The sequence below is a fragment of the Mesoplodon densirostris genome, chromosome 2 (genome assembly GCF_025265405.1).
Source record: "Mesoplodon densirostris isolate mMesDen1 chromosome 2, mMesDen1 primary haplotype, whole genome shotgun sequence".
Taxonomy (NCBI): Eukaryota; Metazoa; Chordata; class Mammalia; order Artiodactyla; family Ziphiidae; genus Mesoplodon; species Mesoplodon densirostris.
In genome coordinates, this window is record NC_082662.1 from 49635013 (window position 1) to 49659401 (window position 24389).

The window sequence follows — 24389 nt, forward strand, 5'->3', positions numbered from 1 at the left end:
TGAGCTGCTGCGTTAAGCCCTTTAAAACACAATCAATGTCATTCACTTTTTTCTGGTGTGACCTTGGGTGAGTCACATGCCCTCTCTGGAACTCAGTTTGTTCATCTGTAAAACGAAGAGGCTATGGTTAGACAATCTCTCCAGACCTTTCTAGCTCCATGGCCCCATGGTTCAGACACGCAGCTGTTCCCCCTGGGATGGAGGAGAGACTCTCTAGACTCTCCAGCTTCTCTGGAGACAGGAGCTGCTGTCCCCTCCTTCACAGCTGCTCTGGGCACCAGGCGTTTGGAGGAGAGCAGCTGTGCCTAGATTCCCTGGCGGCAGCTGTGGGCAGCAGGCTCTCATGCCATCTGTCCTCAGTGGTGACGTTACAGCCTTTTCTCCGTGAGGTGCAGCTAGCCAATGACCCATAGCACCATCCCTGGGTTTGTGCAACTGCGCGGTGCCCGGAGGAGCCGCCCCCTCCCAGCAGCTTCAGCTGGTGCAGCTGTGCCTGCCTGCTCTCCGCCCACCTCCAGGGAGTGGGCAGGGGAGGAGTTGGAAGGGCCCACTTGGCATTTTTCTCTGCAGTGGCTGCACGGTTGCCTCGGAATGCCTCCAGTTCTCAAAGCACTGGGATTCTATTTTGCTTCAGTTTTCTTTTTTTTTTTTCATTTTCATTTTCATTTTCAAGTGAGGGCTCCCTGCAATCTCTACCCCAGTGCAAGCAATGACTGAGATACTGTGGCTGAAACTAGAGCTGGGAATCCAAAGCTTCATGAGCTCAGGGAAGCCAGCAGGCAGGTGGGAAGGGAGGAGGAAATGAAAAGAAGATGGAGAGGGGAAGAAAAGAAGGAAACGAGCGAGGAGAGGGCAGCAAGGGCCGGGGGGAGAAGATGCTTCCTTTACTGGGCTGACCACCTGGCTTCCTTTACTGTGTGGGTTCTGGGTAGGAGATGACAAATGCCTCATCGGGTCTGCTGTCCTGTGGAGTTTCTTGCCCATATTCCCAGCTAGACCATGTGTTCCTTGCAGGCAGGGACCACATCCCGTTCCTGTCTCTCTCCACTGCCCAGCATAACAGCAAGAACCCCAGTGATAGCCTGTAATTGCTGATGCATGGTCTCATTTATTTCTCAAAACAGAGCATGTATCATAATTCCTTTAAAAAAATAGCAGAGGAAATTGAGGTTTAGAATTGCTAGTAAATTTGCCCAAATCACACAGCTTGAAAGAGTCCAAGTTGAAATCCACCAGTAGCCTCTTTTACCCAAAGCCCATGTTTTTGTCACCATGCGACTGAAGAAGGAAAAGAAAGAGATGCAGGGCTCTGAGGGAAGTGCATACTTACGGGGGGAGAGGTTATATCAGGAGGGGTGGACATGTCCCCAAAAAGTTCTAACTGGGTCACAGCCTGAAAAGAAAAAAAGATAATGGTGTAATCACAAGGGGAACGGATGCTGTGGGCATTGTTTTAAAAAAATATGATTTGAGGACACACGTTTCTTTTTCATCATGACTATATAAACAATAAACCCCGTTGGTCATTATGATACCTCTTGATCCCAAAGACAACATCTAGGATGTAGCCAGAATCAATTATTGCTTCAGTGTGTCCGGCTGTTTATCTGGGCTTAGTCAAGCAGATCTGGGTTTAGCCACCTTGCATAGGCAATAATAATACCACTTTTACATATTTACCATCCAGTGCCAACACTGTTTCTCTTCTCCAGGAGACAAAGGCAAGACATAATCTCACCATTTGCTTTTTTTTCATGAGTGTATCCACATGTACAAAATGCCTTTCATGAATCAAGTATAGCAAGTCACCACTTCATGGCCACTTCTCAGTAAATACTCCCAATAATACTGACCCTGAGAGATATGAATCCTCATCCCCATTTTTACAAATGAATAAATTGAGTCTCACAGAGGTCACCTCAAGGTCACCGGGGCCATGACTTGAATTTTCTGCATATAGAGCAGGCAGTCAAATGACAGTCCCCCAAAGAATCCATCTTTAAGATAAAAAATGTAGTCGGAGAAGAAGAAAACATATCATTTAATACCAGGAAGGGCATCAAAAACAGCCCAGTATATATACACTATTAATCATTCCGAGGAGCTCCATCACTGTAGCCACTGTATCAACTATATTCCCATCCATCATACGACAGTGTCTGAGCAAGGCCAGCCAGAGCAGTAGGAGAAGCCCTTTAAGACACACTTAGAAATTAATCTGCATACACTTCCAGCTTCAGAGTCTGCAGGGAGTCTGTGGTCGGCAATCAAATGGCCTGACTTAAAGTATATAATCATGTGTTTTGTGCACATCTGCCCACTGCAAGAAAAAATACTTTCTGCGCGTCTTTGGATTTTAAGTGATAGTTTCTAATTGGGGGAACCTAACAACACCACCCAACTGAAAGGACAGGGAGAGTCTGCCTGTCTGCCAGGCAGGACCCCTGCCCTTGAAATCTGTTCTAACCAGGCAAGGCAGGAGCTCCAAGATTCACACAAAGAAAGGAACATACTCTGTTACTGACAAATGCGTGAGCTCTGGGCCCAGGAAGAGTCCCATCCCCAGGGATGTATTTGAGCTCTCCCGCTGCCAACCTCTGCAATTCCTCATGGCCACTTTTCCCTCATCTGGACATTGGAGATAATGTCCAGATAATACCTCCTTTGCAGATTTATTGACAATATTACTAGCAGGATTTTGAAGTTAGGGCAAGCCTGGTGAAAAAGGCACAAAAGATTCTTTGCGCTGAAAGTCAAGCAGCTTAGCCTGGTTAACTCACTTTCAACTCTTCCCCTTAAGCTTTCAGATTGAATGAACGGTGCGTGGCACACAGTAGGGCCCTATACATATTCACTTCCCTCCCAGCTACATAAGATGTTTTTTTTTTTCGTACACATTGGACTGTGCAACACGTTGGACTAGGCACTGTGCTGGGTGCTCAGAACATAATAATGAGAAATGACAAGTCCCAGCCTGCAGGGAGGTTACAGTCTGGTGGGGACGATCCATAGATATAGATTGTAAAACTTGCTTGTCTTCGGGAAGGCTTCTTTAGCATGTGAACAATCATTTATATTATTTGGTGAAATGATGCCAATCCTTAGGCTCTCTCCCAAACCCACAAAAGGTGTAATTCTATTTAATCCATTCAAGGGAAGCTTCTGGGCTTCCTGGTCCTTGGATCTCAATGCTTTACAAATGGCCCACGACTATTTTCAGTGGTAGGAAAATATTAAAATGAAGCTAATAATTAAGTCGCACACTTTACATTTCAAATGTGTTGAACTCGTGGCACACTTTCACTAACATCGTAAATATAATTTATTGGCTAATTTTCTCCTTAAGCACAACTTTTAAAATAACCCTCATTCTTGAGCTACAGACTTTCCTCCTGCCAGATGACTTCCACTCAAGGATTAAACGAGAAAAAAACAGGCAGAGGCATTAAACATAGATTGGTATTTCATTCCATTGGATTTGCTGCTTAAATAGAACCTTGAGTTAATTAAATTTTGTAGAAAAAGGGGATTCTTAGGCCATAAAATTAAAAATAATTCTAATAACCATATGTGATTGAGAATCTGGAATAATATCTATTTTCACAGGCCCTCTCCCCAACTTAACCCTAGTCATTTTATTTGTAACTTAATAAGCCACGTTCCATCTGATAATATTGTTGTAATTAATCACTTTAACGGCCTCATGAGAATAAAACTAACCAGGCACATTTGTACTATATAGTTTACAATGCATTTTCTGATATAGTATGCTCATGTTGGACGCTCCCTGAGCCCCGTAGCCCAGGAATCTCTCTCACTCTCTCTAGTTTGCAGATAAGCTGTAACAGAGGCCTGGAGGTTAAGTGACTTGCCTCTGATTGGTCAGCTAAAAGAAGCTGGGCTTGACCCACAGACGACCCACAGACCAGCCAGCCTCTTTTTTTTTTTTTTTTTTTTTTTGCGGTACGCGGGCCTCTCACTGCCGTGGCCTCTCCCGTTGCGGAGCACAGGCTCCGGACGCGCAGGCTCAGTGGCCATGGCTCACGGGCCTAGCTGCTCTGAGGCATGCGGGATCCTCCCGGACCGGGGCAAGAACCCATGTCCCCTGCATCGGCAGGCGGACTCTCAACCACTGCGCCACCAGGGAAGCCCCCCAGCCAGCAGCATCTTGTTGATCCATTGGTCCCTTTACAAAGCCCTAGTTAGCCTTCCTTCAGGGTAGAAGTCCAGCCCCACAATATTCTCTAACCAGAAGCCAGGGTTCCCACGAGTCCTGCCATGACCCACATCCATCTGAAGAAGTCACCTCCAAGGTCAGCTCCAGATTCCTCCTCGCCTTCCCATTCCCGGCCCTTCGGATGTCTTCAGGTAGAGACATGGCTGTTGATGGCAGATCCTGCCCCTTCTTTAGGCCCTGGGCGTCCTCCAGGGTAAGCAGAGTGACCCTGGCAGCTGCCAAGGCCAGTGAAGGGGTTGAGGAGGAGCTTGGCTGTTGAGGGGGGAGCCCCTCAGTGTCTCCATCAGGCCTGTCCCCTTCCCCCACAAGCCATCCTTTGATATGAACAAATGATGGTTTTCCAATAACATCTGGAGTGCTGTACAACCTCTTTCAGGATTAGACCCCTGGTCCTTCTTTCAGCTAGCCCATTGCAACTAGACTCCTAGGTCCCTCCTGTAGAGAAGTTCTGAAAGTGGCATTGATGAAGGCAGAGGTATCCTTGACTGACCCCCAAGGCATATTCACACAAACCCACTCCTGTTTGGACATCAGGTACTCCTTCGTTCAGGACAAGTACGTAGCCCCTACTGTGTACATCAGCTACTGTGCCAAGAGCAGGGGATACAGAGAGTAAGGCATGTTCCTGTTCTGAGTCTCATGAGCTGCCTGTTCTATGGGAAGACAGACCTATAGGTACAATCAGGGCAGTGTTACGGAGGAGAGAAGCACCCGGGGCTCACGAAAGGAGGGGCTGCCTCAGGGCCTTTGCACACGTTCCTCCTCTGACCTACAACACTCATTCCCTCCCCCATTGCCTTTCCCACCCGTCCTCCAGGACACAGATTAGAGAACTTTATTTCTTCCTGGGAAGTGTTTCCTAACTCAATTTGTACCCCAAATCCCACTGCCCCAAACAGCTTATGTGAGACTCTTAGAACAGTGGTTGTCAGCCTTGGGTGTACATAAGGGGAAAATATGGATGCCTGGTTCCCACCCCTTGAGGTTCTGAATTAGTTAGTTTGAGGTACAGTCTAGTAACTGAAACTTTAAAATCTCTCAAGGTGATTCTAAGTGGCAGCCCAGATTAAGAACCCCTGTCCTAGAGGCTTCCCAAATGCCCTGTACTCAGGGGTGACAACATTCACGGGCCTATGTATGAACCAATCTGAATAAACACTGGCTGCAAACCAGTACACTTATTCCAGGCTAGACCGACCAAATAGCAGCCTTGCCTGGTTTTTATCTCCACAAGTGGATTGAGCACATCCTGTTCACATGTCTGAATCCCCACTCTACTACATTATACTACACTACACTATGCTCCCTTACCCTACCCTTCTCTACTGACCCCACCCTCTCCTCTCCTATGCTATGCAATGCCGCACTGTGTTATACTTAGAGCTCCCTGAGAACAGGGGTTGTGTCTTCCTCTCTACTGCATCTCTAGCATCTATCAGAACGCCTAGGACACGTCAGTAGATTGAAAAATATTTGTTGAATGAAATGAAGGGGTGTCACGTCCTCTCCAACACACACTCTTTCTCTTTCTCTCATGCGCGCAAGCACGCACACACACATATCCACGCTCCTACTCTTTTCCTTCATTGCGGGGCCCACCAGGAGTCTCCTGTGAACATTAGGATAGGCAGGCACTGGAGCATAACAGAGCACCTGCCATTCCTGCAGGAGGCTGAGGATGCACAGAATGGATGAGAATGACCAGAACAACCCTCATTTCACAAGAGCCTGGAGGCCTTACCTTGGTTGCCTCAAAAATCTCATCAAACTCCATCGGCAGCTTTCTGTTCTGTAACCACAAGGCATGACTTATGAGCATGAAATGAGCGAAGGGACAATGACATGAAACAGTTAATCAGGCTGGGCACTCTCACACTTACAGGGATCGCCGCTGCAAACCGTTCTTCAAAATCTTCAATCGCACGGCCGTTCTGAAAGTGTAAGGGATGATGAATGAGGATGAAGTGAATGACATACAAATGACATGGATTTATGAGTTTAATGATGACGGTATCTATGGTTTACACTCCCGTGGTCTCAGGAGGTGGGGGCTGTTGCCAACGTACTGCGAAAACTGTAGAATATGCTCCCAGCATATGATAAAACACGGGCCTGACGAGGAAATACAAGCAATGGGGAGTTTGTAAGTTTAAAGTCCATCTTCCTGAAATTACAGACCTGACGGCCATTCGCAACAGTGGAAGCAGATAAGAGCGTGATGTTTACCCTTGAGGTTTTTGCTTTAAAAAGAAAAAGTGTTATCATGTGTTTCAGCCAAACGTAACCCTTGGAGCAGTCTGTGAACAGCAGGTTTTATAAGTGCCTTTGTGCATGCGGCCTTTTCTGTTTGAAATGCTCTTCTCAGCCTTGCAAGCCCAAAGCTCACCCAATTCCTCAAACCCAGCTGAAAGGCCACCTCTTCCACGAAGATTTCCTTGGTCCCCTAGGCTGAAAACCATCCTCTGAGAGCAATAGCGCACCACTTGTGCCCACTACATGGTGAACTTCCTGAAGCAGGGACCACGATGCATTTGTTCTTGAATCCCTAGCAGATCACAGGGGATCGGGCTTGAAAATGTATGAACAAACGCACGCTACTAAGAATAGCTGGCAGTTGACCAAACCTAATTGTTTTGATTATTTTTTATTTTGTTGTTTATAACTGTTGAGAGCTTTGCTAAACCGCTCCTAAGTGCCTAAGTATCCACTTTGTGTGGCCAAGCAGCCTGCATGGGTCTTGAACTGACACTAGCCTCTCCAGCGAGGCAGGCCCTAGGTAACAACCCACAGAGTCACAGATAAGTGTCAGTTCCTGAAATGACCATCCTAACAGCCCTTATGATCACACTCTCCCCAGCCTCCCAGGGCTTTCCTTTATGTACCCCTTAGATAAGATTCCTTTGACACTTAACAAAACGCTGCTCTTCTTTGTTTGAATTGACCAATCCGGCCACAGGCTAGGAACCCTAATAAAGGCAAGTGCCCCAGGTCCTGCCTTGCTCTCTGCCTGCATCCTGCCCTGACCTCCTATCATGCCCCTTCCTCCAGGAACTGAGAGTAATAAGCTTCTCGATTTCAATTCCCTGGTGGTCTTTTGTTGAACCCTGGCTCGCCATCCAACAACACCCCAGGGCTTTACTTAACAAATGTTAATTTAACAAAGTCACAACATTAATACATATTAGCATGTATAACATCTCTATATATACACACGTATTTTTTTCTTTTTCCCTTCCTTCCTCCCTTCTTTCCTCCCTTCCTCCCTCCCTCTCTCTCTCTCTCTCTCTCTCTTTCTCTCTTTCTTGGCTGCGTCCAGTCTTAGTTGTGGCAGGTGGGATCTTCATTGCAGCGCGGGCTTCTCTCTAGTTGTGGCGCATAGGTTTTCTCTTCTCTAGTTGTGGCGTAGGGTCCAGAGCGCGTGGGCTCCGCAGTTTGCGGCACTCAGGCTCGCTCGTTGCGGAGAGTGAGCTCAGTAGTTGTGGCACGTGGGCTTAGTTGCAGCATGTGGGATCTTAGTTCCCTGACCAGGGATCGAACCCGCATCCCCAGCGTTGGAAGGCGGATTCTTTACCACTGGACCGCCAGGGAAGTCCCTGTATACATATATTTTTAATGCCCATGTTTTGGTCCACATTTCCAAGCTAATTACACTTTGGGTGACTTCCAAGCAGTGTAGCATTAATATAAATCTGAAATACTGACATTAACTTGGATTTATTATGCTTGAACAGAAATGCACTGTTTCCAAATTTTGAGGAGAGCTTCCTGTTGGCCATGGAGGAGTGGAGAAACCACCAGCCATGATCACTTTCACTCTGACTGTAGCAAACGTGACTGTACATCACTCAGCCCCAGTGACAGGGTTGCAGAGCAGAGCAGGAAAACCCACATGCCCATACCTACCATGGCAGAGCCTTCGGGCCAGACACCAGCAAATTCCGTCATCAACCACCCTCCCACCAGGCCCTGGCTCGCCAGGAGTCAACAGTGGCCAAGAGAAGAGGAGGAAGGACCACATCAGATAACCACTTTAATAATAATAATAATTATTATTATTATATTATTATTATTATTTGGCCAGAGACAGGGAGACAATATTAGTCTAAGTGATCCTGTAACGTACGGTGTGGCCTGAAAGGTTAAGGTTATGTTGCTACATCCTTTATAAATCTCACACTTCTAAGGATTTATGGCATAGCCCCTACCAACTAGCTCTGGGTCATAACTTTTAATAAAAACATTTTTTAGTGTCCAAAATCTCATTACATCTGTCCAATATAAAAAAGCAAATGGCTTCAGAGCATGATGGATGAATTAAATAAATTTGAAAAACAGCCGGTGGGAGAGTCTCATAAAAGCCCCACCATATAATGAAAATGTGTGAGAACAGCCAGCACTGGTGTGAGTCTGTCACTTTGCTGGTGACAGAAGAGGGGGCCTTTGGTGAGGGGTGGGGCTGGGCTGTGAGGAGGCGATTTCCATAAATTCAGACGGAGATTGGTCTGGACGTGAGAGCAAATGCATCTCTTCGGAGTCACACAAATACGGACTGAATCATGGCTGTGCCCCGTGCTGGCTGTGTGACCCTGGACAAGTCCGTGGGCCCCAGTTTTCTCATCCTCAAAGTGGGGATGATAATGATAACATAATCTCAGGTTTATGGAGAGGGTTAACTGAGATGTGTGTGCAATGTTTTGGTTGGTGTTTTGCACATAGAGATGTTTAATAAATCAGAGCTATTATTAGGATCTCTCATCCTATTTCTTTTGGCTCTGTTTTGCAATGCACAGAACACATTTTTTAATGTTAAGAAACTATTACTATATGATATTTGGAAAAAGATAGAAGAAGAATAAAAAAAATCTTGCAGGAAGCCCCTCTTTAGAAATCACCCCCACTTGAGAGCACAGACCAGACCCTGTGAAAAAGGATGCCCGACACTTCCTGGACTTAGTCCTGAACCCTTCAGTCCACTATTGACCCCACCTTCTCCCTCTCCTCTCTTCTGTCTACAGTCTTACCTGAGCATCTTCCCATCTATACCCTTTGTCCCTGGAGCTTGTGGTTACCTTCCTGTTTTGATCTTGGCTCAGTCATTTCTTGGAGTTCCTTCCTTCCATCTGGGGTAACCTTCAGTAACACTCAGGGCACTTCAGCCACCCAGTGGGAGACCCCTCCAGCCAGTGCACTTTCTCTCAATTGATTCTCATGGGCAGAACTTGGAACCCATTCCCTAGTCTCCCTGCATCCCCATCTCCTGCTTTACCCACAAAAACTACTAGAGTTTTTGTTCATTTACCTTCAAGTCTTTTTTTCCCCCTTATTAGATATATTTCTTACAGTTACTATCATGGCATGCATGCAGCTTTGTATTCTGCTTTTAAAAATTCAATATGAGGAATCAGACTCCCTGACTTCAGACTATACTACAAAGCTACAGTAATCAAGACAATGTGATACTGGCACAAAAACAGAAATATAGATCAATGGAACAGGATAGAAAGCGCAGAGATAAACCCACGCACCTATAGTCAACTAATCTATGACAAAGAAGGCAAGGATATACAATGGAGAAAAGCCAGTCTCTTCAATAAGTGGTGCTGGGAAAACTGAACAGCTACATGTAAAAGAATGAAATTAGAACACTCCCTAACACCATACACAAAAATAAACTCAAAATGGATTAAAAACCTAAATGTAAGACAGGACACTATAAAACTCTTAGAGGAAAACATAGGAAGAATACTCTTTGACATAAATCACAGCAAGATTTTTTTTGACTCACCTCCTAGAGTAATGGAAATAAAACCAAAAATAAACAAATAGGACCTAATGAAACTTAAAAGCTTTTGCACACCAAAGGAAACTATAAACAAGATGAAAAGACAACCCTCAGAATGGGAGAAAATATTTGCAAACGAATCAACAGACAAAGGATTAATCTCCAAAATATATAAACAGCTCATGCAGCTCAATATTAAAAAAACAAACAACCCGCTTCAAAAATGGGCATAAGACCTAAACAGACATTTCTCCAAAGAAGACATATAGCTGGCCAAGAGGCACATGAAAAGCTGCTCAACATCACTAATTATTAGAGAAATGCAAATCAAAACTACAATGAGGTATCACCTCACATCAGTCAGAATGGACATCATCAGAAAATCTACAAACAACAAATGCTGGAGAGGGTGTGGAGAAAAGGGAACACTCTTGCACTTTTGGTGGGAATGTAAATTGATACAGCCACTATGGAGAATGGTATGGAGGGTCCTTCAAAAACTAAAAATAGAATTACCATATGACCCAGCAATCCTACTACTAGGCATATACCCAGAGAAAACCATAATTCAAAAAGACACATGCACCCCAATGTTCATTGCAGCACTATTTACAATAGCCAGGTCATGGAAGCAACCTAAATGCCCATCTACAGACGAATGGATAAAGAAGATGTGGTACATATATACAATGTAATATTAGCCATAAAAAAGAATGAAATTGGGTCTTTTCGTTCTTTGGATGGATGGACCTAGAGACTGTCATACAGAGTGAAGTAAGTCAGAAAGAGAAAAATATATATCGTATATTAACACACATATGTGGAATCTAGAAAAATGGTACAGATGAAACAGTTTGCAAGGCAGAAATAGAGACACAAACGTAGAGAATACACATGTGGACACCAAAGGCGTAAAGTGGGGTGGGGAGTAGTGATGGTGGGATGAAGTGGGAGATTGGGAATGACATATATACATTAACATGTATAAAATAGATAACTAATAAGAACCTGCTGTATAAAAAAATAAACAAAACTCAATATGACAATCCAATTTACTCACAATTTGAACTTCCAGGGAGGATTTAAAGGAAGCTATTCTCTTGGGTTGTTTTAATACAGTTCTAGTCTGAACGGTCATTAAGACATTGAAATAAAGCTTCCACAGGGAGTTTACTTTCCCATAATCTCTTTGGAGCATTTGGGGACACTACTTTTGTCCCATAACTGAATAAGGTAACTCTTTTTTTTTTCGGTACACAGGCCTCTCACCCCCATGGCCTCTCCCGTTGTGGAGCGCAGGCTCAGCGGCCGTGGCTCACGGGTCCAGCCGCTCTGCGGCATGTGGGATCCTCCCGGACCGGGGCACGAACCCGCGTCTCCTGCATCAGCAGGCGGACTCTCAACCACTGCGCCACCAGGGAAGCCCTAAGGTAACTCTTAAGACCAGACTTATGTTACTCTTGCCGCAAAAGTTAGTGGATGAGACGGGACTTGGTGTGAACACATTAAAAAGGATGAAAACTTATTTATGGCTGCCAAATAAGAAACCTGCAGTGGTTCTCACCCCTGGCTGCACAGTGTAATCCTCTGGGGCAGCTTTTACAAAACTTCGCATGCCTGAGCCCTGCATCTAAGACTTGGATTCTACTGGTCTGGGGTGGGGTCCTGGCATCAGTAGGTTCTAAAAGCTCCCCAGGTGATTGTAACAGGCAGCCAGACTTGTGAAATCACTGTGTTGGGGAATGAACTCTCTGTAGGAATAATTAGTGAAAGTCCTACTGGGAAAACTGAAGGCATCTTGATTGATTACATAATTGATTACATAATTTCTTCAACAAACATTCACTGGGTGCTTTCCACTTGCTGTGTCCTGACTAGGCATTGGAGATAACAAAGATGAATAATACATGGTCCTTGCTCTCTTGAAGCTCAGAGCAGAGCCAGGATATATAATCATTCTAGCATTGGGGTGGGACAGGGATGGGGCAGGGAGGGCACAAGGCATGGAGATCTCAACTCAGAACCCAAGCTGATGCTGCAGAAGAATGAGTTCAATTATCCATTTAGAAAGCTCAGGAGGAATGGATTAACTTAAGTGATTTGTAACTGCACCAAGGTGGGTACTATTAACGCACCTAGTGATCCCAGGCATTTGGACGCAGGTGCTGTTGCCTGGTGAGTGATTTAACAATGAAGACATGTGCTAATGAAGACTAATGCCCTCTGGGGTATCTAGGAGTTTATGCTCTCTCACTGTTAGCCAGGAGTAAATAGCCACTTTCCTAATTCTCGGCAGAGGAAAACAGGAAGAGCTCTGTTTGGCAATTGAAGAACAAAGCGGGGGTGGGGGGAGTTGAGATGCAGAGTAGAAAATGTGATGTTAATAAATGATTTCTCCCAAGAGCCGCACTGTCCAACAGAACTTTCTGTGATGATGAAAAGCTGTACACCTGCCCTTCCGACATGGTAGCCAGTGGCTACATGTGGCTATTGAGCACTTCAAAGATGGCTTGTGTGAATAATGAATTGCATTTTAAATTTTATTTAGTTTTAATTGATTTCATTTTAAATAGCCACATGTGACCAGCGGCTACTGTACTGGAGAGCTAAGCTCTAGATAATAGATATTAAAAAACAAAACAAAACAGAAAACTTCAGCTGACTGGGTGCTTTCTAAACACTAGACATATTCCTTCCTTATATCGTCTCTTCTATTCTTTTAAAGAATATCCTACCTTTGTATTGACCAGAAGGGTTGTATGGGACAACTGAATTCTTTGCTATGTCTAGACAGTACCATGAAATCAAATTCAGTTTGCAAAAACAGCAGCCTTCTTCTGGATGTAAGTTTTGTCATTGCCTGGGCTAAGCCAGACCCAGATGTTGGTGGTTTTTTTTTTTTAAAGGAAGTTAAGATTCCTTTAATGGATTTCAAGTGGGAATCCGTGGAACCTCATCATCATTCCAACAGAATGGAATCCGCTTTAAGGCCAGAATGTCCCAGCCTACTGGGATTTGGGGCTCAGTGGTCTTGCTGGACTCAAGGCCTTGACCTAACAGAGGGATTTGTGCTGCTTTGTGGGTTTGTCCCTGTAATGACTGAGAAGTTGCCCCTAACTACTCAAAGTTGGGCTGCATTTTAGCAGTTAATTGCCTTCCTTCTGACAGCTACCATTTTAGGAGGGTCCTAAAGATTGTCTGGAAGGCTAGAGGGTGGAGGGAAATGGTTAGACCTTATAATGAAAGTTACATCTTCCCTTGAAGTGCACACAAGTGTAATATATCTGCTAATCCCTGGGACAATGAAATATTTACACCCAGCTTCCTAAAAATGAAGTTGGTCCTTAAAACAGCCTCCATTTTCCCCATTTTTTTTTATTGTGGTAATAACACGACATGAGATCTATCTTCTTAACACTTTTTACAGTGTACAACACAGTATTGTTAACTGTAGGCACAATCTCTAGGACTTAATCTTCTTGCATAACAAACTTTATACCAATTAAATAGCATCCCCCCACCTCCCTCTCCCCCAGCTGCTGGCAATCACCATTCTACTCTCTGCTTCTATGTGTTTGACTACTTTATGGACCTCATATAAGTGGTATCCTGCAGTATTTGCCTTTCTGTGATTGGCTTATTGCACACAGCATAATACCCTCAAGGTTCATACAAGTTGTCACATAAGCAAGGATAGACTTCTTTTTCAGGGCTAAATAATATGCCACTGTATGTATATACCACATTTTCTTTATCCATTCAGCCATCAATGGATATTTAGGTTGAAATGGCCTTTGTTAACATGCAAGAAGAGAGTCAGGATGCAGACTGGTGGTAAAAGGAATTTGCTGGTGCTTTATTCAGGGGCATGAGAAAGGTAGACTCCTCGCACGAAGGTGAGGGGGCTAGGTTGACTGGACTGTGCTAACGTGAATAAACAAGGGCAGCTGTGGCTGAGGACTCTGACTCTGGAGTCTTGAGCTTCCCAACTTTAGTCAGGTCAAGAAAACCAATGTGCTTGCACCTGAAAACAATGGTTGCTTTTAAAGTGAGAAATTTGATGTTTTTAGGAGAGGCAGGGTGGGGAAGTGGGAAGAGTGGTATTAGAAACAGCAGCTTTCACAAGACATGGAAGCAAACTAAATGACCATCGACAGAGGAATGTACATATATACAATGGAATATTACTCAGCCATAAAAAGAATGAAATAATGCCATCTGCAGCAACATGGATGGACCCAGAGATTATCATACTAAGTGAAGTAAGCAAGACAGAGCGAGACATATATGATAACAGTTGTATGTGGAATCTAAAAAAAAGTAATACAAATGAACTTATTTACAAAACAGAAGCAGACTCACAGACTTTGAAAACAAACTTATGGTTACCAAAGGGGAAACACGGGGAGGGGGATAAATTAGGGGCTTGGGATTAACATAACACACTACTATATATAAAATAGATAATCGACAAGGACCTACTGTATAGCACAGGGAACACAATATTCTGTAATAACCTATATGGGAAAAGAATCTGGAAAAGAATGGATATATGTATATGCATAACTGAATCACTTTGATGTACACCTGAAACTAACACAACATTGTAAATCAACTATACCCCAACAGCAGCTTTCAGTTCAAACATCTACTTTCATTGGTGTTTCCTCGGATGAATTCCTTCCTCACTCTGAGCCTCAGTTTTCTCCTCAAGAAATAGGAAGAATAATGCTTACAACATGGGCTCACTGAGAAGGTGGATGTACATGAAAAGAATTAGCACAGCAAGTGAGATAGTAAAATCTCTCGAAGGGCGTCAGTTCCCTTTCCAAAAGTACAGAAAGGGAAGGAAGGATGGGAGGGAGGGAGGGAGGGAGGGGGAGGAACAGGGATGGGGAGAAGGGACGAGGGAGAGATGGCTGGGAAAGAGATAGAGAGAGGAGCGAGAGAGGAAACGAAGAGACAGATAGGGAGGAAAGAAAGGAAGAAGAAAGGAAAGGAAAGCCATGGGATTATATGCTTGGTAAGTGAGGGCAGGCAGGTTCCAGGCCATGGCAAAAGTTTGGGAAACACTGGTCCAGGGAAGGAACAAAGTCACCTGGAAGAGAAGCTAAACGTGTGGCATGATTTTCATAGGGCAGACATTGGTCCCAGCAGGTTCCCGCTCCTGCACCTTTTCCCCAAGCTTGAACCCTGGCAAGGCTGGACCGTTGTGAAGTCCATCAGCCCCACTGTTCATTCCGTCTACCCAACACCCTTCTCTCCTCCACTGTCTTCCTTACACCTGTTTCAGAACTCAGTGGGCAACTCTGTGTTTTCCCACCTGGGTTTTCTAAAACACATCCCTTATTTTCTTGAAAATAACACCTAAGGATGGGGTTGGAGGTGCAATGTGTAGGCTGCTACTGAGTATGCGATAAGATACTAAGATCTAAGTCAGTCTGATCTCAGCAACAGTGATAAAGGGAAGGAGATGCTGGTGGTGATGCCCAGGAAATGATGGTGTCCGTGTTGGGGGTGGGGGGCAGCGGTGGGGACACCCATGGCGGTCGTAAGCCGTGATAACCCACCAACCATCAATTAATTGAGCATCTTCGATAAGACACAGCCCTTGTCCTTACATGGCGTGAGGGAGACAGAGGAGAAAACAGGGAATTATCACGTGATTGGTGTCATAAATGAGATGATTCACACGAAGCCTCTAGTATATAGGGCGTAGCTCAAAGTGATGCCATGATTCACGCCTGTGGTTACTACTGCTAGTATCTGATCCCATCCTGAGGGGTCAGTGGCAAGAACGGTGCTGGGGATTTGGATGGTATCAATACTGTTGTCACGAGGCAGTGATGATAAAGAGAGAGATGATAACCTGGTGAGAGCCCACACAAGGCCAGTGATAGGGACGAAGAAGAAATGCTGAAAACACCAGTCTACCATGGAGCTTCTCTAGAAGCCCTGGGGGATGACTTCATGCTCTGATACTCGTGGAAGCTTCCTGGGCTCTCGATCCCAGCTCCAACCTGTGACCTCATCCCAGAGCTCTGACGTGTGACAAGGAGGATTTTAGGAAGTGGGGGGACCTTCCTTGCTGTGGATCCTTTGTGGGGGAAGGTGCAGGTTGCAAGATAGCTTGGCTACTTTACTGGCTGTCAACAGAATAAACACACCTGCCCAGGTCTAAACACACAGCGACAACGAGAAACCAAAGGGGAATGATTTCCCGAAGCTTATAATTATTTGCTTTTCATTCTCTCTTCCTTTAACCCATCTCTTTTTTTTTTTAAAAAAAAGCCATTATTCTAGTTCCACACTAGCAAAACTCAAGGATTTTTCAAAAACTCCTAACAAGATTTGGCGCCCGTTCAGTACTCTGAAAAGGGGTGAATTAGAATCACAGGAAAGTGAAATTGGCTCCTGTCAGCAGGATGACAGGCTCTCAGCACACTCCTGGGGGGGCGGGCAGGGGGGCTCTCAGACAGGCCGTCAGCTCTTTCTCCACTGCTGTGTCGCTCTTGGAGAGGCTACTCCTGCGGTCCAGATGGCACCCAAACGGTAACAAGAAATATTGGATGGAGTTGAAATCAAGCGACAGCAGCAGAGGCTCAGGCTGAAGGCAGAGCAAATCAGAGCAAGTCACAAATGGAGAGATGTCACAGCAGAGGAAAAAATAGTCATGGAGGGCTCTGCCTGCTGCTCTGACAGCCGTTCCCTGTAAGATGCTTTTCCTTTTCTTCGCTGGAAGAATGCAGATTTTAAATCTTAGGCATTCATTTCCTTACTGCTTCATTCCTGGATTCAGCTCTCAAGGCATTCATTTCATAATTAATAAACTCTCCTTGAACGCCCACACTGGGCCAATATTGTGAGCACCGGGATGCTGTCCCTCCTCTGAGCTGTAACAGTCAAGTGAGGGAAATGGGAGAATGCCCATTTAGGTCGGAGCAAGAGGAGAGTTATGACAGGGGTACCGCACTGAGGATTTTCACAGCGCATGGACCACTTTCACTGCTGCAATGCCATTCACAGGACGGAAGCCAACTCCACTGCAAATGACCAAAACAAGCATTCTGTTTTCATGCGACTGGCATTTGACTAGTTTACCCATCTCTTGAAGTTTTCTTTATTGTAAAATTAGGGAACTATCCACCTCAAAGACTGAAGATTTCCCTGTATAAGATTTGAGGTAATAGCTTAATTAGTACAGTGTCTGATGTATAGTAAGAAAGACCTCCATTAGTGGGTCAACGATTCAGTGGAGTATCCTTTCAGAATACTATGATGATTTTATAGGCCTATTTGATGGCATTTTTGAAAGTTTTATGAATTGCAGAATTGCAGAGGAGTAAAATTAGAAGAGGCTATAGAGATCTCTAACACAACTCAACCCTACATTTTTTTTCAGATGAAGAAACTGAGGCTTTCAAGTTTTTCAAAATCATGATGTTAGTGGCCGAGCTGGGATGAAACCCCAAGTTCCCAACTCCTAGTCTAGTTCCTTGATTTCCATCACAATTCCCCTCATGGGTGAACAGACTTAGAGGAGGCAAGAAGAAGTAAGAGCAGAGAAACCCAGCTCACAATTTACAACAAGGAAACTAAGGCCCCAAGGAAAGCTCAGCTTGCTCATATGTAAGACAGCAAGGGAAATGTCCCCTTCACAGAATTCCGAGGATCAAGAGAGGTGATGTTCACCAACAGTCTAGACTTGGAAGGCAGCCTATAAGTTTGAAGTCAGAGGAAAGCTGCGAGAGCATTATCTATACTTGTCTCAGATTGATTATCCAACCTATAAATAGTTTGTAACTTTGTGTCATGATTTCACCTGCCCTCTTAACAGGTCTCTCAGTATATTCCTTACCCTCTCAGGCCTTGGTACAAGCTACTCCTTGTGATGGGCTGCCCTTCCCATCCTTGTTCATCAGGAGACCCTGGAGACTTGGGTGTAGTCACCTGTTCCAAGCCTTCCTCTAAGGCCCTCAGGATGGACTAGATGATCCTCCTCTGGGCATCACACATGTCCAATGATAATGGTTGATTGCTTTCTCTCTTCTCTACTACAGACTATGACCTTGTGACACTAAGTTCCTTGTATGGGAAACTGTATCTTATTCATCTTTGTATTCCTAATGTCTAAGTAGCCCAGGGGCTAGCAGACAAAAACAAAATACACTGAACTGACTGACTTTAAAAAACAGAAGGAGTAAATGGATGAACTTGCATATACAAGAGAATAGAAAACTGAACAGAAAGAAACTTGGTGATAGCATGATTTACAAGGCAGAGGGCATGGTAGTCCTTATGGTGTTTTCAAATGCTCAGCATGTATGTGTGTGCACGTGTGTGTATGCACACATGTGTGCATGCACACACACACACACTCACTCACAGAGACATGGCATTTGCTATCATAAACTCCAAAAAGGATGTCGTATCCACTGTCATTTGACCTAATGAGACTTTGCAATCAGAGTAAATGGCTCTGGCTCTAATTTCAAAGAAATACTAGGGGGATGTTCCAGAAAAAGTTATAAGAACAGGGGCTTCCCTGGTGGCGCAGTGGTTGAGAGTCCGCCTGCCGATGCAGGGGATGCGGGTTCGTGCCCCGGTCTGGGAAGATCCCACATGCCGCGGAGCGGCTGGGCCCGTGAGCCATGGCCGCTGAGCCTGCGCATCCAGAGCCTGTGCTCCGCAACGGGAGAGGCCACAACAGTGAGAGGCCCGTGTACCACAAAAAAAAAAAAAAAAAAAAAAAAGTTATAAGAACAGGAATATGCTATTCTTCTAGCTCTTCTAATATCTGGATGGCATTTTCTTCTGAATTCAAGTCCTTCCCATTAGCGAGACCCATCAGCGAGCGGCTCGAGGGTGGCAGTCAATCTCTGACATTCCTCACTACTCGAAGTCCAGCCAATACCTGGCCTTACCATCCTCCCCAGCACATGATAAAACGATTGTATCCCATACTGCCCAGACTCAAACTTAACAGGTCCAAAGAATTTTTGATCTCCCCATACCTGTTCTTCCCTTGTCTTCTGATTTCTGTAAAGGCTACCAACTCAGGCCTAGATGCTCAAATCTCCAAGTGTAAAAGTTATCCTCCATCTTTTTCTCTCCCACACCCTGAGAGCCGATCATTCTTTAAGAAATTCTGATTCTACCTCTAGGACGTACCCCAACTCTGCCTGCCCCTCTCCTCCTCGGCAGCATTCTCTTTTGCCTGGACTGCAGCTTCTAACACTTTCCCCCTTAAGTTCATCTCCCACACAGCAGCCAGAGTGATATTTTAAAATTATCAGATCAGGTTCACTGCCCTGATGAAAACCCCCCACCGTCTTCTGTTACACTTGGGATAAAATCCAAACTCCTTACCGTTATCTATACTACTGTCCACGCTCGGCTGCTGCCTCTGCGTCTGAGCTCAGCCGCCACCACTCTCCCCTTTCCCACCACACTCTGGCCAACACCAGTCTTCTCCGTGTTCCTGGTGGACCCCTAGAACACTCCTGCCCCAAGGCCTTTGCCCTTGTCTTTCCCTGTCCTGATCCTACTCTCCACCTGGTTGGTTTCTTCTCATAATTCAGATCTTGGCTCAGGTGTCATGTCTCTAGAGACCTCCTCTATTTACCTACATACAGTCACAGTTCCCAGCTCTTGTCACATTTTCCTGTTCGGTTTTGTGCTCTGCGTGTCCGTTTACTTGCTTGTTGGCAGCCTTCTCCCATGAACTGTGAGCTGTGCAAGGGACGGGACCTGGTCTGACTTGTATAGCACCTGTGTCTGTGCATGACATACGATGGCCACTAGACCATATTTGTGGAAGAAGGAAGGAAAGAAAGCTTGAACAGAAAAATGCATAAGTGACCAGAGGCTAGTTCTAGAAGGTACCTTCCAGTATTGCAGAAACTATAAAATTAAAACAAAAGGGGCACTTTGTGCATACTACTATAGGGTCAAGGGAACACCACGTTTGTCACTTTGACACCTGTGCTCCGGTCTCTGCCTTTTTTTCCTGTTTGTTCTCTGGTGCTGGACACCCCAACTCTGAAGACAATGGAGCTAGGGCTACAGGATGGCATATTCAGTGAGATCTCATACAGATCCCACAAGCAGAGACCCTCTTTACCTGCATCCTTATTATGTCCTATGAAAGACCTTTTTAATTTAATCAGTATCTCTGCTTATGTCACAAGTGGTTGAGATCATTATTTCCGGTTTTGCTAGGTCCATCAAGTCCCCAAACGTACAAGTTACTCTTGGTCCCTCTCTCTCCCACACCCTGACATCCAATCATTCTAAGAAATGCTGATTCTATCTCTAGAACATACCCCAAACAGTCCATTCTGGTCTAAAGAGAAAGGAATGAGCTAAATAGTAATATTAAGACCTCATCCCTTCTTGGCCAAGCAGGGGTCAAGCAGGATGATAATCATAATAGCTGATGCTTAGATGGAAGCTCCTCTGTATGAACCAGCCACTATTTTAAGGTGCTTTCGTATAATAACTCATTTAATTACCATGACAAATGTAGGTGTTATTGCTATCCTCGTTTTCAGAGGAGGGAACTGAGGCACAGAAGGGTCAATGAACTTGCCCAAGGTCACACAGCTAGTAAATGGCAGAGCTAAGATTTTCACCTAAGTGGGTGAGCTTTGAAGTAGTACTCTTAAGAATTATGCTAGGGTGAGGAGAACAAAAGGTGTGAGACAATGTGTGTTTTACAATGAGGGTGAGAAGTAAGGGTTCTGGAAGGAGCAGCCACAGTGGGTAGTTCAAGTCCCTGCCAAGTCCATGGCCACCCTCTCTGGAGGACCACGGCCCAATCACACTGCAAGTGTTATCCCTACAATGATGACAGGAGTAAGGGGGCTAGGACTTCTGAGGTGACAGTGGAAACAACAGCCTAGAGACAGACAAAGAGACAAGGCTACGAGATTACAAATACAGGAAAGGGGGAAAAAACCAGAGTACATGTTGATGGCACACAATGGTGGAAAAGAGGTGTAATACTGGAGATAAGGCAGCTGCTAAGCTGCTGGAAAGAAACATGATGACACGCTGACAGGACGCTGTGATAGGTAGAAAAATGGGAGGTGGAGAGGGGAAAAGTGGTGTAACAAGTGAGAGCGAATGTCACCTTAACATGGAGCCATTCTTTATGCACAAGTGGAGAAGCAAGGGCCTCATCCTGTGTCATAAGACTTTACTTCCATCTCCCCTTAGCAACCCAACCTCAATCTTCTCATTCACAAAATGGAGAAAATAATAGTTGTCGTGTTAACTAAACTAGATAAACGTAGTGGAGTGTTGGAATCCACTGGGGGAACTTTGTAAATCTCCCTTTATGTATAAATATAGGCAAGCCTTACAAAAGCAGATCTATAGGGGTGGGGGCCGAGGAAGTTGTGTTTTTAAAAGTGTCACCGGGGCCTCCCTGGTGGCGCAAGTGGTTGAGAGTCCGCCTGCCGATGCAGGGGACGCGGGTTCGTGCCCCGGTCTGGGAGGATCCCACATGCCGCGGAGCGGCTGGGCCCGTGAGCCATGGCCGCTGAGCCTGCGCGTCCGGAGCCTGTGCTCCGCAACGGAGGAGGCCACGACAGTGAGAGGCCCGCATACCGCAAAAAAAAAAAAAAGTGTCACCGATGACTGTTAGGCAATATGGTTTTGGGGAATCACTGAACTAGGTGCAGCCTGCCAAGCAATGCACACACTCCCTGGCCCCCAGTAACTACTCTGCAAATACTTGTTTCTTGTAACGAGGTTTTTACGCTTTAGGTTGGGACTGTCACTGATCTATATATATGTTTATTCTCCATGATCATTAATTTATCACTTTCTCCTTTTTTACAACTGGAGTTCATTATTCTTCTGCGACCACTAATAACAGCAGTTAAGGGAGAAAGAAAGAGCCTCAACACGATGACTTATCCAGAAATGCTGAATTACTCTACCAGGAGAGAATGAGTGTCAGCCTCAATGGATGTTTATGGGGAAACTGTATATTACAGCTCTGCTCGTTAGAGTTGCTGTAGTTAAAGTTCTGTAAATGTTAATGATCTGTATTAGAGGAATAAGGATAGACTCATAGCAGCAGCAGTTAACAGATAGCCCTGAATCCCATTTTCTTACCATGTCACAGAGCTCCAAGGAATTTGGTTTATGTCCACTGAAGGAGCAGGCGTGCACTGGGGCACCTGCATCTTGGGGACAGTACTGTCTCTGCTTTAGCACATGTAGCGTGATTGGCAGAGTTTCAGGAACAAAATGGATAGAGAGCTCCTCTCTTCTGTTTGAACTCTCACTGCGTTCTGGTCTTAGAGACAGCTGGACCCAGTGGGAAGAGCGTTCACTGTGCTTGGGTAGCATGGACCTGCACCCTGGTCTGCGTAAGATCACTCCCATTCCTGCCTGTCCTCATGTAATTATTAATAGCAACCCCCTTTCCATTTCAAAAGTGACCCAGTTTGGATGATAAACTAGGTCACCCTAGCTTCAGGGTCAGAGAGAGCTGGATTAGATTCTTAGTGATGCCTCTTCTGGCTGTGCTGATTTAACTTCTCTTATCTTCAACAGCCTTTATAGTAGAGAAGAGACCTACATCTTAGGGTTATTTGGAAATGTCTTGACGCAGGGCGTTAAGTGCCTTCCACAGGCCCTTGCTTGGTGGTGCTCCACATTTGGTAGTCACAGTTGTTTGTTATCTTCACCCCACAGCCCTGGCACTCCCCTGCAGGTTCAGCCCCCTCCCCTGTTAAACTTGATCTTGTTGGCATTACTGCTCGGGCAGGGAGAACTGAAGGCACTCCAGCCCCTGACTGCCCCCAGGGACACTAAAAGCACCCTAGAGGTTGAGCCAGGTCTTACTCATCGTCATATTTCTTGAAATACTTGGTACAGTCCTTCGTTCATAGAATAGCTCATAATAATGACTATGGCTAACACTTATTGGGTACTTACTATATGTCAGGTGCTGTTCTAAATGTTTTCCATGCGTTACCTTATTCAAGTCCTCAGAAGAACTCCATGAGGTAGGTACAATAGTCATTATCCTCATGTTATAAGCAAACACACCGAGACTCAGAGAAGTTTAAATAACCCACCCAAGGTTACGTAGCTGGTAATGGAGGGAGAAATTTTTCAAGCCTAAGTAGTCAGTCTTCAAGGCTCACACTTTTAAGTGCCATCCCATGTTGCCTACCAAGTACTGAGTACCTACTCTGGGCAAACATGACAGAGATCACATCTGTTCTTGTATTTAATCCTCACAGGAACCCAGCGAAATAGCTCTCCCCACACTGTTAACTGGTCACTAAGAAGAATCCAAAAGATAAAGCACCTTGCCTAGAGTCACACAGTTAACAAGTGTAAAGCTCTGTGTTTCGCAGATACTGAGACCCCCACCAGGTGGAAGAAGTTAACCGTATGCTGCCCTCAGACCACAGACCAGTTGAAACCAAAAGGTTGATGATGCCGACTCCCTATTACCTCACCACCAACCAATCAGAAGAATGTCCACCAGCTGATCACATACCCCACGATCTCCCTCCCTCACCCTGTCTTTTAAAACCTTTCCCTGAAAGCCATCAGGGAGTTCAGGTCTTTTAAGCACTAGCTGCCTGGATTCCTTGCTGGGCTCCGTGCAATAAACACTGCAATTTCCTTCACCACACACACACACACACACACAGAAGTGTAAAGCTCTGAATCACTTCACATTTTGTGTTCTTTCTGCTGTTACCGCCTCCCAAAGACCAGACTCCCGATCCGCATTCAGAATTTGATCATCGAATAACAAAGCCTCGTTGGGAAGCCATGTGAAGGAGCTCCTGTCTGCCCGCCCAACTCCTCCCACCCATGGAACTAACTGTGGGTTCCTTTGACAGTGGTTCTCACACTACCCTCTCTGCATCTCTTCCCTTCTAGAACCTTCTGTCCTTCAGAGAGAGGAGGGGAGGGGGCTTCCAGGCGGATGGGCCTTGGGGTTCCAACCTGGTTCCAACCACATCTCCTCTTTTATCTGTTTGTATAGACGGCTACCGGGCACACTTCATTCAAATAAAGATTTCTGGGTTTTATCAAAAGCTTGAAGACCATCCCTCCAGGAAACCAGTGGTAGGTATTTTAGCAGAGGAGTGGAGTGATCATTGTTTTATCCAGATGTGATTTTTGCCAACACACAACTGAGCACGCAGAGCATCAGACAACTGCTGACACTCACCCCTCCATATTTGCATCTATGGGAAACAAGTTTCGGGAATGACTAACAGTGAGCTGTCTACAACTCTGTCTGATTCCATTCATGAGAGCCCTGATTTGCAACCCTGGGAGAGAAAGCCAGACATCATTCAAGGCGATAATGTGACCCAGCCCCAA

The 24389-nt window shown here is 45.2% G+C and overlaps 1 protein-coding gene across 2 annotated transcripts in view; it reads right to left on the bottom strand.

Annotated features, from left to right (window-relative positions):
- Window positions 1-24389, bottom strand: part of DAB1 (DAB adaptor protein 1) — a 439870-nt gene that overhangs the window by 29836 nt on the left and 385645 nt on the right. For both annotated transcript variants that reach the window (XM_060084077.1, XM_060084067.1), the window contains 3 exons: window positions 6118-6168; window positions 5979-6026; window positions 1331-1393 (listed from right to left, as the gene is read on the bottom strand). In XM_060084077.1, the coding sequence (XP_059940060.1) occupies window positions 1331-1393; window positions 5979-6026; window positions 6118-6168 (162 nt within the window). The remainder of the gene's footprint in view (window positions 1-1330; window positions 1394-5978; window positions 6027-6117; window positions 6169-24389) is intronic.